Source organism: Aptenodytes patagonicus, chromosome 2, assembly GCF_965638725.1.
Source record: "Aptenodytes patagonicus chromosome 2, bAptPat1.pri.cur, whole genome shotgun sequence".
Classification (NCBI taxonomy): domain Eukaryota; kingdom Metazoa; phylum Chordata; class Aves; order Sphenisciformes; family Spheniscidae; genus Aptenodytes; species Aptenodytes patagonicus.
In genome coordinates, this window is record NC_134950.1 from 439,805 (window position 1) to 457,376 (window position 17,572).

The window sequence follows — 17,572 nt, forward strand, 5'->3', positions numbered from 1 at the left end:
GGTCCTGGCGGGGCGGGAGGCGGGATGCGGGGTCGGGGTGGTGGTGGGTGGGGAGGGGGGGGGCTCCCGCCGGCCGCCCGCCACCCCTCTCCTCCGCTCCTTAATTTCGGGCTGATGAAATGGACGCCCAGAGGAAACTGCAATCACACATGGCCGGAAAGAGATCAGAAAGGAATTTAAAAAAAAAAAAAAAATGCAGGATCTTGGAGAAAGGAAAATCCGAGCGGGCGAAAAGACGGCTGAGGGTGACATCTAGAGGAACTCAAGATGGGGACCAGCTTTGTGGGGGTGCCCCAGGCCCTGCTGCTGGCTGGGGGACATCCCGGGACGGCGATGGGATTGTCTGTGTGGAAATGTGGTTGTTTGACAAAAAAGGGTTAAAGATAAGGAAAGCGGCTGCTGTGGTTTTAGCTCCTGGCTGTCCCCACCATGACGCTGATCTGGGACTGAAGCCCCATGAGTGACCGGGACCAGAGTCACTGCTGTTATGAGTTTTGTCCTGCCTCAAATATATGGGAAAAAAGGGGCTGGGGACTGCAGTGGGGGGAAAGAAACACAGCCAGAGAGAGGGGGAAAGGCAACAGGGGACAGGATTTGGTGTCACAGCCCCTGATTTGTCCCTTTGATGGGTGCTGGATGGGCAAAGACCTGCTGGTGCTATGCGGGCAGATACTTTGTGCAGGGATTTGGGGGAGGCAGGGGTGTGAGGTGGGACCGGGGGCGCGGGGGGTGCGCAGGGACTTCCTTCCTAGCCCCACGCTTTGAGGATTTGGAACAGGAGGGGATCTTGCGGTGCTTGGACTCTGAGACTCCTGGAGCATATTGGGGTCCCAGTGATGGAGGCTCAAGCACCTGGGGGTGCTGGTGATGGAGGCTCAGCAGAGCCAGGGCTTGCCACCAGCCCTGGTGGGAGAGAGGACACAGGATCTGCCATGAATAGGGAGCTGTACAGACCGTTTCAGGCCTAAAATCCCTGAAAAACCATTTTACTCATTAAATACGGGACATGTTTAGAGTTGGTCTGAGCCCTCCAAAATCCTTATTCCTTCCCCAGAGGCTGCCAAGATCCTCCTGGCTTGCAGGTTCACTCCCTGTTTATGGGAGCCATTAATTTCTCTCCTCCACGGAGAAGAAGTCCTACCTTTATTTTAACTCTCACCTTGCTGGAAACGTGGCCTTTCCCCTCCCTCATCCCCCAGCCATACCTGATCTTCTTATCCCAGAGGAGCCCCAAGCTCCACGGCAAAGTAGGAGCAGTTCAGAATTGGCCACCAAGCAAGGGACGTGTCCCAGCATTGAGGAGGATTTAGGGTCAGGAGAAACGTCCCATCCGCGTGCGCACCCATCAGAATTGCAGCAACAAGAGCTGAGGAGCAGCCATGGCCCCTATGGTGGTGGCATGTATGGACCCAATGGAAACCACTGGGGTCCCCAGTCTCACGGCATGGGGTGTGCCAACACATAGAATCAGAATCATTTAGGCTGGAAAAGACCTTTAAGATCATCGAGTCCAACTGCTAACCTAACACTGCCAAATCCACCACTAAACCATGTCCCTAAGCACCTCATCTACACGTCTTTTAAATACCTCCAGGGATGGTGACTCCACCACTTCCCTGGGCAGCCTCTTCCAATGCTTGACAACCCTTTCGGTGAAGAAACTTTTCCTAAGAGCCAATCTAAACCTCCCCTGGCGCAACTTGAGGCCGTTTCCTCTTGTTCTGTCGCTTGTTACTTGAGAGAAGAGACCGACACCCACCTCGCTACAACCTCCTTTCAGGGAGTTGTAGAGAGCGATGAGGTCTCCCCTCAGCCTCCTTTTCTCCAGGCTAAACAACCCCAGTTCCCTCAGCCGCTCCTCATAAGACTTCTTCTCCAGACCCCTCACCAGCCTCGTTGCCCTTCTCTGGACACGCTCCAGCACCTCAACGTCCTTCTTGGAGTGAGGGGCCCAAAACTGAACACAGTATTCGAGGTACAGCCTCACCAGTGCCGAGTACAGGGGCACGATCACTTCCCTACTCCTGCTGGCCACACTCTTTCTGATACAGGCCAGGATGCCATTGGCCTTCTTGGCCGCCTGGGCACACTCCTTTACTTCTCCAAGAATCGAAAACTCTATCATTTCGTGATTGCTATGCCCGAGACGGCCTCCAACCATCACATCACCTACAAGTCCTTCTCTGTTCGCAGAAAACAGGTCCAGCGGGGCGCCTTCCCTAGTTGGCTCACTCACCAGCTGTGTCAGGAAGTTGTCTTCCACACAATCCAGGAACCTCCTAGACTGCTTCCTCTCTGCTGTATTGTATTTCCATCAGACATCTGGTAAGCTGAAGTCCCCCATGAGAACAAGGGCTAGCGATTGTGAGACTTTTCCCAGCTGCTTATAGAATATTTCGTCTGCCTCTTCATCCTGGTCGGGTGGTCTATAACAGACTCCCACCATGATATCTGCCTTGTTGGCCTTCCCCCTGATTCTTACCCATAAACACTCAACCCTATCATCACCATCATTAAGCTGTAGACAATCAAAACACTCTCTAACATACAGGGCTACCCCACCGCCTCTCCTTCCTTGCCTATCCCTTCTGAAGAGCTTATAGCCATCCATTGCAGCACTCCAGTTGTACGAGTCATCCCACCATGTTTCCGTGATGGCAACTATATCATAGTTTTCCTGCTGCACAATGGCTTCCAGCTCCTCCTGTTTGTTGCCCATGCTGCGTGCATTGGTGTAGATGCACTTCAGTTGGGCTATTGATCCCGCCACCTTTTTGAGGGGAGAAACCCTAATTCCTACGCGACCATTCTCAGGCACTTCCATGGTTTCTAACACATCCATAACCCTTGTGTCTTTGCTGCCGCATGGATCTCCATCCCCTACCTCCACTGAGACGGTAGACCGAAGGACCTCGCTAGCACACCATCCCTCAAACATTGGCATGACAGCCCCAGGCTTATCTCTAGCGAGCCTGGTTTTATCCCTTTCCCCCTTCAAATCCAGTTTAAAGCTCTTGATGCTCATACGTATGAGGGGCTGCATATTAAAGCAGTTTGTACGTTCACCCCTCCAGAAATACAATGTCAAAGTGCCGTCTTGCTGGGTTTTGCCAGTGCTGTCTCCAATTGCTGTTGCAGGAATGGAGATTTTGGCAGCCCTGGCAGGACTTGGCCCATGCGAATCTCATGAAGTTCAATGAGGCCAAGTGCAAGGTCCTGCACCTGGGTCGGGGCAATCCCCAGTATCAGTACAGACTAGGGGATGGATGGATTGAGTGCAGCCCTGCAGAGAAGGACTTGGGGACACTGGTGGATGAAAAACTGGACATGAGCTGACAATGTGTTCTCACAGCCCAGAAAGCCAACTGTCTCCTGGGCTGCATCCAAAGCAGCATGGCCAGCAGGTCGAGGGAGGGGATTCTGCCCCTCTAATCTGCTCTGGTGAGACCCCCCCTGGAGCACTGCATCCAGCTCTGGGGTCCTCAGTACAAGACAGACATGGACCTGTTGGAGCTGGTCCAGAGGAGGCCATGGAAATGGTCTGAGGGCTGGAACACTTCTCCCATGAAGAAAGGCTGGGAGAGTTGGGGTTGTTCAGCGTGTAGAAGAGAAGGCTCCGGGGAGACCTTCTTGTGGCCTTTCAGTACTTAAAGGGGGCTTATAAGAGAGATGAAGAGAGACTTTTTGCCACTGCCTGAAGATGTAAGACAAGGGGCAACAGTTTTAATCTGAAAGAGGGTAGGTTTAGATAGCACATAAGGAAGAAATATTTTACGATGAGGGTGGTGAGACATTGGACCAGGTTGCCCAGAGAAGTTGTGGATGCCCCATCACTGGAAGTGTTCAGGGTCAGGTTGGATGGGGCTTTGAGAGACCTGATCTAGCTGAAGATGTCCCTGCCCATGGCAGGGGGGTTGGACTAGATGACCTTCAAAAAACCCTTCCAACCCAAACCATTCTGTGATTCTATGAAGTCCCAGCGGGGCTGGGCATCCCGGAAGCAGCTTTGCGCCACCTGGCAATGGCTCAGTGAGGATTAGGGCATTTAGGCTTTTACCCCCATGAGGGCCGGTCCCACACTAAAGGTCTTGGCTGATTGGAGAGCAGGGAGAGGTCTCCATCTTTGCACTGGCTGACTGCAAATCTCCCCTTTCCCAAAGAATTAGGGGACATATGTAGTGAAAATGAGATCCTGAAGGTTTTTTTTTTCTTTCTTTATCCATGAATTATCTTCTGTTTTCCCACTTCTCTGGAGCAGAATAAGCTTTTGTCTAAGGTAATAAGCTGCAGAGACACTGGCTTCTTATGTTTACGTTTTCCATTTCCAGGCAAATCCCATTTCAGAGCCCCCTGAACACAAGTCTGGGAACTGAATGTCCGACCGCAGCGAGTCGCGGTGGACTGAGGATCAGAATAGAAGATTGTTTTTACACAGGGGATTTAACAGCCTGGGTTTGGCTTCTGATGTCCATCCAAAGCACGCAGGCAGAGAAGGAATGCTCTGTTTTCCGTCTGCAATGGAGTCACTGTTTTAATTTTAGCTTCTCCAGAGCAAAGCTGTAAGCAAGCCATTACCAAAGCAAAGCACTCTACAGAGGCTGGAAGGGGCAGAGGAACTGGAGCCTCCCTGCTCACCCGCACGTGGTGGGTACTGGGGTGCCCCCCCAAACTGGTGATGCTGAGCACCCAAAATCCATGTGTCCCTCTTAAAAACCCTGAGGTGACTCATCTGTGTAGGTCAGAGGAGGTGTTGGGACATCATGGAGCTGCCAATGCTGACGCTGGGAGGGCAGAGCTGCGCCCAAGGAGGAGCCATGAATGCATCAAAGGACCTTCATTTTGCAAGAGCAAAGCTCCATCAAGAGATGCCAATAAACCCCCACCAAAACACAGAGGGGCTTCAGCAGGTGCAATTCATGTGTACGGCAGGAAAAAATGATCCCAGGAAGAATTGAGGAAGTTTAATTTCCTCTGCGGCTTTCCATGGTTGATAGTTACTGCTGGACATGAGCATCAGCCTCTGCTTCGCTTGCGGCTCACCGAAGTCCCAGTGGGTCAGTGCTGCCCGCAGAGGTCCCAAGCCCCTCTTGGGAGAGCAGCCAGGTCAAAACAAACCCAGAAAGGTCTCAAAATTTCACCACCTTCTTCCTGAGTGTCCTTTCCTTCCCACCAGGGCTTGCAAAGAAATAGCCAATGCCGCTTTTCCTTCAATAGCTGCTATAAGATCCAGCAAATGCCACTGCTCAGTCACTAACTCACAACTCAGTATTTGTCGAGAACAGTTTGCTTCCCCTCTCTTTGGTGGTATTGTGAAATTCCTGAAACCTCGTTGTGCCGAAAGGATTTGCAAATATTTTTAGCAATGAACCCCTGAGCGGCAGGTCATGCAACGTGGGAATGTTGCAACGGCAGCCGGTGTTGCAATGGCGCTGGCCGGGGACAAGCACAGATCCCCGTCCGGGCGTGCGCTCCGTCCAAGCTCCACCAAGCAATGCCGGTCAGCAGTGCAGGCTGAACAGGCAAACTGTATCTCTAACGCAAACATTTACAATTGTCAATGTATGGATTTCTTTCATAACCTTTCCAAGCAGGGAAAAGTCCAGTGCCCAAGCGCTTGGGAAGCAAAATCCTCCCCCCTTCACAACTGAAGCTGGGCCAATATGAATTTTTTCATGCGAACAAATATTTATGGAGATGCCACCATGGTCTCATGCTGGGTTGATCGTACCCCTTGGAAATGAGGCATTCACCGCAATGGAAACAGCCACGGAAACCAGGAGCTGGTGGGGTCCTGTGAGTCACTGTGGTCACAGACACCTCCTTGCTCAGTACAGGAAAATGCATTTTGCTGTGGGGTGTCTGCAGGATCCCCTGCCCCACAGAGCAGAGGGCTTGGGACGTTGTTGGCTTAGTTGAGGTGTAGCTGCCTTTGCTGCTTAGAAAGGTTTATGGTTCGTGATTGGTCCTTGCTGCCTCCATGCAAGCTCAAACCATCCCGATTTCAGCGGGTGAACATGGAAGAGAAAAAGGCTTTGCTCTCTGTCCCCACTTTAAATATCATGGAACTAATTGCCCCGACTGGGAATGACAGTGATGTGGAAGCACATAGATCATCGCTCTGATTTCTGCCCTTCCCCAAATACATGTATTTAGGTCTGCGTACAGCTCATGCACCAGCAGCGAGACTGCAGGCAAGAAAGAGGGCCAAAAAATAGACATCACAGCAGAAAACTAGTGCCAACTTGATAAATGACAGTGGCTTTTCCTTTAGGATCATGCAGCAGTTTCTTTTCCTGTTACTGACATTTTCCTCTCTGTTTTCCATCTAACCCAAGAGACATCTCCTTCCCTTGAGCCCGCGCTCCTGAGTCTTGTTATTATCAGCAAAAAATGCGATTCTAGAGTTTGTTTGCCCTTGGGAAGCACTTTTTTCCCCTCAAGTTAAAATAGCAAAAACTTTTTGGAGAAGAAGTAACTTTCTTCAGTGGTAAATAGCTGCCGAGCTCCTCTCGCAGCTGGAGGCTGAGCATGTCCGTGGGTTGCTGTACGAGCAGTGTCGCGCTCCAAATTGCAGCAGCACGCACAGCCCAAGATGACATCAGGAAGGGCTGAGACTGATAAGCTGATGCTCCAAATGGGTTAAAAACAGAAGTGGGACACAAAAAGACACAAAATAAGCTCCTGGATGGTGAGCCTCGGAGGAAATACTGCCCAACTGCTTGACCATGGGCAAAGTGGTTTATTTGCATGCGCTTGCATCTACGTCAGGTCTCCATTGCACTGCAGGGTTGCGGGGCTGCAGGACGCAGGGTGCAATCTCCTTGGAGCCTGAGCTCAGTCCTCTGCTCACCTCTTCCATATAAGCCCACTTGGTTTGGGCTCTGGTTCTTAGGGTGATTAGGGGTGCCTATTTAGTTTCAAGCCTAAATGTAATAATCCAATACTATCTTCTTGTGTTGCAAGGTCCTGCACCTGGGTCAGGGCAATCCCCAGTATCAATACAGATTGGAGGATGAAGGGATTGAGAGCAGCCCAGTGGAGAAGGACTTGGGGGTACTGCTGGATGAAAAGCTGGACATGAGCCAGCAACGTGCGCTCGCAGCCCAGAAAGCCAACTGTCTCCTGGGCTGCATCCAAAGCAGCGTGGCCAGCAGGTCGAGGGAGGGGATTCTGTCCCTCTGCTCCGCTCTGGTGAGACCCCTCTGGAGCACTGCGTCCAGCTCTGGGGTCCTCAGCACAAGACAGACATGGACCTGTTGGAGTGGGTGCAGAGAAGGCTACAGAAATGGTCCGAGGGCTGGAACAGCTCTGCTGTGGAGAAAGGCTGGGAGAGTTGGGGTTGTTCAGCGTGGAGAAGAGAAGGCTCCGGGGAGACCTTCTTGCAGCCTTTCAATACTTAAAAGGGGGCTTGTAAGAAAGATGGGGGCAAACTTTTTAGTAGGGCCTGTGGTGACAGGACAAGGGGCAATGGTTTTAAACTGAAAAAGGGTAGGTTTAGATTGGAGATAAGGAAGACATTCTTTACAGTAAGGATGGTGAGACACTGGAAGAGGTTGCCCAGAGAGGTGGTGGATGCCCCATCCCTGGAAACATTCAAGGCCAGGTTGGACGGGGCTCTGAGCAACCTGATCTAGTGGGAGATGTCCCTGCCCACGGCAGGGGGGTTGGACTAGATGACCTTCAAAAATCCCTTGCAACCCAAACCCTCCTACGATTCATTGATTTTTGCTTGAATAGGTCTTCCTTTTCCTGCAATATTGCCTTCTTCCTCTGACACATTTGCAGAAAGCAGCAGTATCACCTCTTGGTGTGCAAGGCTAAGAAAACTCAGCTGTTTTGGGCACCTCTAGTGAGAGGCTCTCCGTTCCCCAGAGTATCTCAGCAACCATTCCCTACACCTCTTCCAGTCTGAATTTATTTATCTAACACAGCCATGGCGTCGTGCACACCATTGCACGTTAGTTTTCACCAGTATCTTGTACGATGATGTTACTTGTTCCGCATCTCTAATGGAAACCTGTCCTCTGCAGTCAATTTTCTGTCTTTTTTTTTTTTTATCTTTGTATTGCTTGAGTCTAGCCAGCAAGCTGCTGCTGCTACTAAAATTATCTCCAAGCCTGCTGCTTGGCCCGTGTCACGCCTCCTCCTGAAGCTTTGCATCGGCTCCTGGTCTCCTTCCACGGCAAATTCAGATGCCCCATCTGCCTCCTAAGTGCCTGCACAGCTCCCACTGGCTCCCTGAGCTGGGTGAGCCCCTGCCACCCGAGCAATGCATTTCCCAGAAACAAGCATCTGGACAGCCATGAGACTGGTCCAAGTGGGAGGCAGAGATTTCTCAGCAGCTGGAGCTTGAATTTCGGTCTTCTTTCTAAATCAGGGGCTTTCATCTTGTGATCAGCCGGACTTAGAGCCGCGGGTGTTCTAAAACAGCGTGGATTTGTGCTCGGGTTAGAGCACTACAGGTCCATGCTACTGCCTAGAAAGGAGCTCCCTGTGCTGTTGTCCTCCCATGGACCTCTGTCCCATCGTTTGCACTCCTGAGACTGCATGGTGAATCTCATTAGAGACCAGATCAAGCTGAAAACTAAACCAGAAGGAAAAGGAGAAGGAGAAGAAGTTGTTCTGCAGCCAGATCACATCCCATGAGTCCATGCCATGGCTGTACAAGTGCTGGTGCTGGCGCAGGAGGGAACTGGGAACTCAGCTCAGGACTCTCTTCTTCACGACGCTTCAGCAAAAGGATGCAGGACACAACCACTGACGTTGGGACTACACACGCAAGATGCCACGGAGCCAACAAGCCTGTAGAAAGAGAGGTTGAAAACAGGCTGAGGAGGACACCTAAATCAGAGCCCCCAGCAGGATTCAGCACGTCTCGACCACCGCAGGAACTCACTTACCTTAAAGCTTCCCATCCTCCCCAGGTAACCTCTTCTCTGGGTAGTTGGAAAACTTCTGAGCTGTAACTTGAATCTCCTTTGCTGCAAATGAAGCGAATGCCTCCTTTACCACTACTAGTGAATATCAAGCACACTTAATTAGATATCTATTTCTAATATTATTTCCCTTCTTTTTTTTTTATCAAAACCTGAAAATCTTTCCGCTTCTTTATAGGTGATATTTTTTAAACCTTTACTCTTTTGATTTTCCACTTCCTTCTGGATTCTCACCAATTTTTCTACATTTTTATTAGTGTGTCTCCCGCAAAGCTTGAAGCAATGCTCCAGCTGAGACTCACAGTTGCCCCCAGAGAGAATAATTACTCTGCTGTCCTATACATGATGCTCCTGCTAATGGACCCCAGGCAGTGCTGGGTGTTTTAGGCAATGCTGGAGGATCCAGGGATCCTAGGAGATCCCTGTGCCTTCATAAACCCACCTGTGGGAGCAGGCGGCAGAAACACCAGTGCCTCCCACTCACCCTGTCATCAGGTCCCTGCAATCTGCTGGTGCAGTGCCTAACGAAGTTTGGTGTTTTAGCTTGTCTCAGCAAGTTTACGGAAAGCCATCAAGAGACTCCAGACTAAACCAAAGCTGATGAGGCCATGATTTCAAACGTGCGAGCAGCTTAATTGGGTCCTATTGCCCGCTTGTCACTGGATCCGCAGTTCGGGTGATGTTTAAGGTCGTTAGAGGGATTAGCACCATGTTTATTCTGGGCTGAATGAGACAGTTTAATTTCTCTTAAATGTGCTACCCTCCCTGGGGTGCTTTCTCACACGCAGACACCCTGCCAGCGCAGCGTCAAAAACCTGCACTTGCTTTTTACTGGTTTTTTAATTAAATTAAGACTTACAAACAAGTGTCATACAAGCGCAGTGCTATGAACAAAGAACAAGTGCTGCGAATTCCTGTAGCTTTCAGATGTGTTGCTTGTAACGGGCATTGAATGGGTCGTGCTTCCTCACGGCGGGCTGAAAAGAAAAAAACCACTTATTTTAGTGATGCAGCATCCTTGTCTCTCCTTTGCCCTCTGCATGCATCTCAGGGGAGATACGTGCAAGTACTGCATGCCCCGAGGCAGGATGCTCCTCTCCGTTCCCTGGAGAAGATCCAGTTCATGCTTAAAATGGTGTCCCTGCTCCTCTGGATGCTCCCACCCCACCAAAGCTCTCCTTGTGGGGATCACCCAAGGAGACCCCAAGGAGCATCAGAGGAGGATCCCAAGTGGCCTGAGATCCTCCGGCACTGCCTTGCCCCATACTTTGCTTTTTCTAGTTACATATTTTGGTGTAGATTGGCAAAACAGGGCCCACTGCTTTTAGCTCACTCTTTCCTGAGGTTGGGTTTTGTGGGAGTGGTGGATACATGGCTTCCCTATGTTAAAAATTAGCTTTTCCTCTGCATGTGCTGAATTAATTTTAATTCAGAGCAGCCTGTTCTAGCTTATTTATGCAAGCCACTCGAATCCTTTTGCCAGCACAAGGGAGGGAACAAGCAGCTGGCAGCGGAGGAGGCTTCTTTTGGCAGAAGTGCCAACTTCTGCCAGTTTAAAGTGGTTACGAAACTCTGGGTGGGGCTTCGTGATCGATTGAAGCTGATCAGAGGCCGCCGAAAGGGAGGAGATCTGCCATCTCTGCCCGCCTCGTCCCCAGCCTGTTCCCATACATGCAGGACTTTGCAACAAGAGAGGCTGCAGGGTTTTTTTTGCAGCCTTAGGGCTTCAGGGGAGGCTAATAAGGGCCAGGCTCCCCGACTGCTTTGTATTTTGAAGCCTTTGCTACCATCTGCACGAAGTGGTTTATTCCTACGGGCTGGCTCTTCCCCATATTCCACTGCTGAATTGCTTTAAAAGGCCACTAAACACACGATAAATAATTTACTGAATCTACCTTTCCAAGCAGGCGAATCGTGAGCTTGGCCCGGGGACATTATTTGATCAGAGCTGGGACAGGCAGAGCTCCCTAACTGCGACGGGAAGCGAGATGTCCCAAGGGACAGCTTCTGTTTTAAACGATTTGAGGTTGATGATCAGTTGCTTTTATAAAGTTCCCATCATGGGAGTGTTTAGAAGGAAATAGCGTTGTGCTGGTACAGCTACTTGGCTCAGCTTTTTTTCCCCAAATTGTTGGAAAAATAATTTTAGTCTGGATTTTTATCTCCTTTGCAGTCTTGAGGATCTGTTACGGCTTTGTTTAAAGTTATGGGGTTTATTCTCTTAGGGAAGAATGAAATTATTCAGAAAACAAACTCCTTAAGGATAACGTCTATATAAATTACATTCGATGGTTGTGCACTCAGTTGGATGGATACACTTCGTGGATACTCCTGATTTATACTGGTAACACAGGGCCGTCTGCCTTTCAGGGTGGGACACGTGCTCAGGGCGTACAGTTCAGGTCAAAGAAAATCTTTTTAGGGGATAGGGACTGACACCGGACCTAAGAAAACTGCCTTCTGCTCCCGGATTTGCCCCCGGTTCCTAGGAGGAATCAGGAAACTGAGAGGAACAGGAACTGTCCTGACAGCTGCCAATGAAATGTGTTACAAAACGCGACTTGCAGAGCCACTTACCCCCTTTTCTTGCTTAATTAGAAGGTGCAAATTCCCATGCTCAGACGGTGTCTCAAAATTACCCCGACTGCAGCAGCTATTTTGCTCTGCTGCTGCTGAAGCCTTACCTGCACATTTAACACACAACAAAGGCTTTAAATTAGGAACCAAACTTGCCTGTTCCTGCAGGAAGCTGAAAACATCTACGGTTTTCTCCACTAGCTCAAGTAACCTTTGCAGCTCAGCTTCGAGACTAGTTGTCCTGCAAAACATTTTAAACAATTACAGCCCAAGTATGGGAAATAAGGACTCGCAAGGCTGATGTGAAATTAAAGTTTTGTTGCTGGAGATGGTCCTATGGTGTCACCAGGAAATCTTTCCCCTCGTGCCTGCAAGCGCAGGCTGGAGTGGTGGTGGGCTGTGGGCAGACACTGGTGATGGGACTGGACAGAGATGGGCAGCGGGGCTTGGCTGGGCAGGGGACAGAGGATGGGGACAGCTGGGATAGCCCAGGCTGGGGACAGGGGATGAGGACAGTGGAACTGAGCTGGGCTGGGGACAGAGTCTGGGGACAGCCGGACAAGGCTGGGCTGAGGACAAGGGACAGCCGGGATAGCCCAGGCTGGGGACAGGAGATGGGGACAGCTGGACCAGGCTGGGATGGAGACAGGGGGTGGCTGGAGGACGCTGTGCAGGGGACAGGGAATGGGGACAGCTGGGCCAGGCTGAGACTTGCACAGGGGATGGGAACAGCTGGACCAGGCTGGGCTGGGGACAGGGGACAGCCGGGATAGCCCAGGCTGGGGACAGGGGATGGGGACAGCGGGACTGAGCTGGGGACAGAGTCTGGGGACAGCTGGACAAGGCTGGGCTGGGGACAGGGGACAGCTGGGATAGCCCAGGCTGGGGACAGGGGATGGGGATGGGGGACAGAGCTGGGCTGGGGACAGAGTCTGGGGACAGCGGGACCAGGCTGGACTGGGGACAAGGTACAGTTGGGATAGCTCAGGCTGGAGACAGGCGATGAGGACAGCTGGACCAGGCTGGGCTGGGGACAGGGGACAGCCGGGATAGCCCAGGCTGGGGACAGGGGATGGAGACTGCAGGACCAGGCTGGGCTGGGGACAGGGGACAGTTGGGATAGCCCAGGCTGGGGACAGGGGATGGAGACTGCAGGACCAGGCTGGGCTGGGGACAGGGGACAGTTGGGATAGCCCAGGCTGGGGACAGGGGACAGCCAGACCAGGCTGGGCTGGGGACAAGGGACAGCTGGGATAGCCCAGGCTGTGGACAGGCGATGGGGACAGCCGGGCTAGCCCGGGCTGGGGACAGGGGGCGGAGGGAGCCGGAGCCGGCCGGGCCCGGCGGACCAGGCTCAGCGCAGGCCCCGGGCGCGGCTCGGGCCCCGCCGGGACGCGCAGGCCGCGGCTGCCTCCGTTGCCAAGCGACGGCCGCCGCGGCTGCGGGCGCCACGTGACGGCGGGCGTTCACGTGACCGACCAACGGCCGGCGCTGGGCGATGACGCCGCGGTGCGGGGCGGTGCGGGAGCGCTGCGGGGATGGAGGAGAGGGAGCGGCTGTGGCGGCAGATCCGCCTGCTCCAGGGTACGGCCGGGCCGGGCCGGGAGACCGGGGCCCGGGGGGGGGGGGGGGCGGCTGCCGTGCGGGGACCGGGGAGTCCAGGGGGGAGGGGCGGGTTGTGAGGGGACCCAGGAGTCTGGGGGGGAGGGGAGGGGCGGGGCTGGCTGTGAGGGGACCCCGGAGTCCGGGGGGGAGGGGCAGGCTGTGAATGGGACCGGGGAGGGGTGAGCTGTGAGGGGATCCCGGAGTCCGGGGAGGGTAGGGGTGAGCTGTGAGGGGACCTTGGAGTCCGGTGGGGGAGGGGCGGGCTGTGAGGGGGACCCGTGAGTCGATGGGGGGGAGGGACGCGTTGTGAGGGGGGGACCCGTGAGTCTGGGGGGGAGGGGAACGGAGAGAACCCCAGAGTGCTGGGGAGGGGGAGGGCTGAGGCCTCGGAAGGGCCCAAGGGCTGGGGGAGGTGGAGGGGACCCAGGAGTGCGGGAGAGGGCAGGAGGGGAGAGGACCTAGGATTCCCAGGCAAGGAAGGAACAGGGACCGGAGAGCACCGGGGGGTTTGGGGGTCCCCACGGGGGTGGGGGGTCCCCACGCCACTGGCTCCTGCAGGGCTTGTGACCCTCCTGGCTGGGGGGAACGGCATGTCTCCTGCCCCGCAGCCCTCCGGGGCTGGTGACACAGGGGTAGGACATGCCCTTCGCCCTCTGTCCCTTGGCTCCTCAGCATGGCGGAGGAGTGTGTGTGGGGGATATATTTGCGTGCCCTTTCCTAGCTCTGGTGAGCATCAGCGCTTATTCTTAGCACTAACTCGCTCTATTTATAGACCCCAAGGTAATTTTTCCTCATTAGTAAGGCCACAAACTCTACTTGGGCCTTGCGGGGGTTCTGCCTCTGTCCAGGAGCTTCTACGTGGGGGAGGTGTGATGAGAGGGTGAAAAATGTGGTCCTTTCCTCCTCCAGGAGGGATCTGCTGACGCTGCTCTTCCGGCAGCTCTGTGATCCCTCGTGTAGGAAAAACTTGTCTTACGCTGACACATGCCTAAAATATAAGGCTCAAAAATCCTTTGATAATCCCTTTTATTGGAAGGGTTTTCTAAACACCGAGGCTTAACAAGCGCAGACCCTCCCTAATCGACATGTGTCTATTATCCAAATGACCTCGTTAGTAGACTAAAGCACGGGGAAGGTGTGGTGGCTTGGCAGAGGGACGCGCAGTGACTCAACAGCGAAATTGGGGCCGCCTCAGAGCCTCCTCGTTGCTGCTTTGAAGAAGAAGAGCCATGAAGCTGGTGAAGGGTCTAGAGCACAAGTCTTATGAGGAGCGGCTGAGGGAACTGGGGTTGTTCAGCCTGGAGAAAAGGAGGCTGAGGGGAGACCTCATTGCTCTCTACAACTCCCTGAAAGGAGGTTGTAGCGAGGTGGGTGTCGGTCTCTTCTCCCAAGTAACAAGCGATAGGACGAGAGGAAATGGCCTCAAGTTGCGCCAGGGGAGGTTTAGATTGGACGTGAGGAAAAATTGTTTCACCGAAAGGGTTGTCAAGCATTGGAAGAGGCTGCCCAGGGAAGTGGTTGAGTCACCATCCCTGGAAGTATTGAAAAGACGTGTAGACGTGGTGCTTAGGGACGTGGTTTAGTGGTGGACTTGGCAGTGCTAGGTTAATGGTTGGACTCGATGATCTTAAGGCTCTTTTCCAACTTAAATGATCCTGTGATTCTATGCTTTGTGTTTGGGGCTGGTGGTGGCTGTGCTGTGCTACGTGTGTGAGCAGACCCTCAGAGACTGCTCTGAAAAGATATCTAGAATTAGGGTCCAAAAACAATAATTCAAGCATCCGTTTTTTGCACATAAAAAGGAGCGTAAAGGGGCAAAAGGTGGTTAACAGCACTAGTGTAGTGTGTTAAGGGTCTGTTGGTGAGTCTGTGGTTCAGACCTGTGTTGAGCTGTCCTGCAAAATCGCTTTTGTAACTGACTTTCATGAAGACTGGGGGAGATATTTGTTTTAAGTTTTTCCTTCCAGCACCGGTTATCTGAAATGTGGCCTGTGCGAGCCTGTGCGGAGCAATCGTCCTCATTGCAGCGCGAGGAAAACCAGTGCTGTGATGCTGTCAAACTCCCGTGGGACCGGTGATTAACAGATGCTGTCTTCTTCTCCTTAGGTCTCATAAATGACCATAAAAACACACATGGAGATGCGCCGCGGCCACTGCCATCTGTGCCGCCGAGGTGGAACAACCCCCACCAGCCTGCCTTCAGCAGGAGGGGGGCATTTTCGGCCAGGTACCCCCAGCAGGCTCCCAGGGATTTCCAGCTGCGACAAGGTCACTCCTGGAGGAAAAAATACTCCCTTGTCAACCGGCCGCCGGGATCGGCATGTGACATTGGAAGCGGTGGAAGTGCCAGCACGTCTCAGGCTCTTGGAAGCCAAGGGGAAAGCCAGGCACCTGAGCCACCAGAATCGTCCCCGGAGAGACACGTGGACTTAACCACAGATGGTAATATAGTTGTGGGGATCCAGCTGCCACAGAGGGCTGGCCCGTTCGTAGATACGAAAGGTTTTGGTGATGTGGGTTCTTATTGTGAGTTTTCTGGGCTGAAAACGGTGGTCGCTGCTTCAGGTGACAGTAAAAGTGTGCAGGAGCCTCCGTACACAAGCCGAAATGAAGAGAGAAGACCCTCTCTCTCTGTTTCATTTAGTTCATCTCACCGGTTCGTGAGTTCAGCATACGTGAGCATGTCGGATAAGCCTAGAATGGTGCATCTGGCTGGCGATGTGGCTGGGAGCTCCCCTGCCTTCTGTGGAAGCTCCAGTGAAAACGCTGTGACGCTGAAATCGGAGCCGCAGCAGCCTTCGGTGTTGCCAGATCGCGAGCCGGCTCAGCACTTGGTACGGAGGAAGGCAGAACCACCAGCTCCAGGGCAGTCTAGTGAGCAAGTCGGGGATGCTTTCAGAGAGCCGAAGCTCGTTGGAAATGGCAAGGCGTGCTCTAGACCTGCTCAGGCTGCGACTTTGGTGGTTGGGATGACTCCAACGAAGAGCAGGTTTTCCGTAGTCCCCAAAGCTGCCGGTCTCCAAAGAGCTGCCTCAACATCTGTCTCCAGCAAAGCTCCGAAGTTCAGGAAAACTAATTACACGTGGGTCGCAAACCCTGGTAAATGCTCTCGTGCTGTGAAGAGATGGGTCAGCCCTAGAGCTTCTGAAAGTGCTAAGAAGGTTGCTGGTGGAGCGGACAGAGGTGCTAAACTATCACCAAAAGCAGACTTGGGAGCAAAGCTGAAGAAATCGGGACTGCAGTCCAAACTGGGTGTTTCTCCCAGCAAGTATAAGTGGAAAGCCTCCAGCCTCCAGACCTCGCCCTCCACCTCCAAGTCAGCATTCAGGTGGCGGTCCGAGGATCAGAAAAAGCCTCCAGCCCCCAATCTCCCTCGAGCCGGCGCTGCCCCGCCGCCTCCGAGTGCTGCGTCTGTTGGTTTCGGCGGGGCGAAGTCCTCTTTCGGTGATGGCACTCTGTCCAGTTACAAAGTGAAGAGTCGGACAAAAATCATCAAGAGAAAAGGAAACTCGGGGTAAGTTGCTGGTCGTCTTCAGAGCGGTGTCGCTGCACTCGTCATATTTCGTGTCCATTGGCTTCACCTAAGTTGTGGCTATAAGTGAAATTCCAATGAGGGTGGTTGTATATTGGAGGGTATATTTGCCTTTCTCTTTCCGAGTGCGGTGACTTTGTTCTGTCTGGAGGCATCCCGCTTTCCAGGGTTGGAAGGCCTCAGGTTGTAATTGTTTTAGCAGCCTGTGTAACTCTGACTTTAACCTTTGAAACAGAGCTGGGTTTTCTTCTCATCTCCCATCCCTGTTCTCTGAAGACTTTGCCGCAGCACTTAGGAGCCTCCTCTCTGATCTGAATAACAGACTAATATTCAAAGGGAAGGAAATAGCTGTCTTCCTTTATTGATTTATTTTCAAACTCCCAATAACCTTGTTGCACTGGGGGCTAGGGCAAGGAGGCGAAGTGGCTTGAATCGCCGTATCGTGTATGGTCTGTCCCCGTAAAGCATTGTGCAGACCCTGGGATGGGATGGGACGGGACGGGATGGGAGGTGAGCTGTGCATGCTGGGAAGAAGTGCTGTCCGTGACGCTTTGCTGGTACTTTCCTCCCTTGGGTGCCATTTTTTTGTGCTATCCACCAGTAACCCAAAGCGTCCTCCCTGAAGGCTCTTGCTTTTCTTTCTCCTTGCTGAGTCAGTGACTGATCTGTGGCCGTCGTAGCTACCTTAGGAGAGCGTGCTGTGCCAGACCAGCAGATACTCCCGGGGTCTTGTGGAGCAAGTTCTCCCTCCTGGCCATGTCTGATAGGGACAGAGTACAATGGGAAGGTTATAAATGAAGCTTGGCGGAAGGAAAAGGCGTGTGGGCTGAGTTATCTGCAAAAGGGGTTTGCACCAGCCTGGGAGTCGGGGGGAAACAGATAAGAGATTGGGACCAAACTTTCTCTGAAAGCCGGTGTGTCA

At 52.9% G+C, this 17,572-nt stretch overlaps 1 protein-coding gene across 1 annotated transcript in view; it reads left to right on the forward strand.

Moving 5' to 3' along the window:
• Positions 1–13,041: 13,041 nt before the first annotated feature.
• The window catches only part of ZC3H3 (zinc finger CCCH-type containing 3), a 185,514-nt gene continuing 180,983 nt past the window's right edge, over positions 13,042–17,572 (forward strand). Inside the window, exons 1-2 of the mRNA XM_076328983.1 lie at positions 13,042–13,097; positions 15,225–16,632. Coding sequence (XP_076185098.1) covers positions 13,052–13,097; positions 15,225–16,632 — 1,454 coding nt within the window. The 5' untranslated portion in view covers positions 13,042–13,051. The remainder of the gene's footprint in view (positions 13,098–15,224; positions 16,633–17,572) is intronic.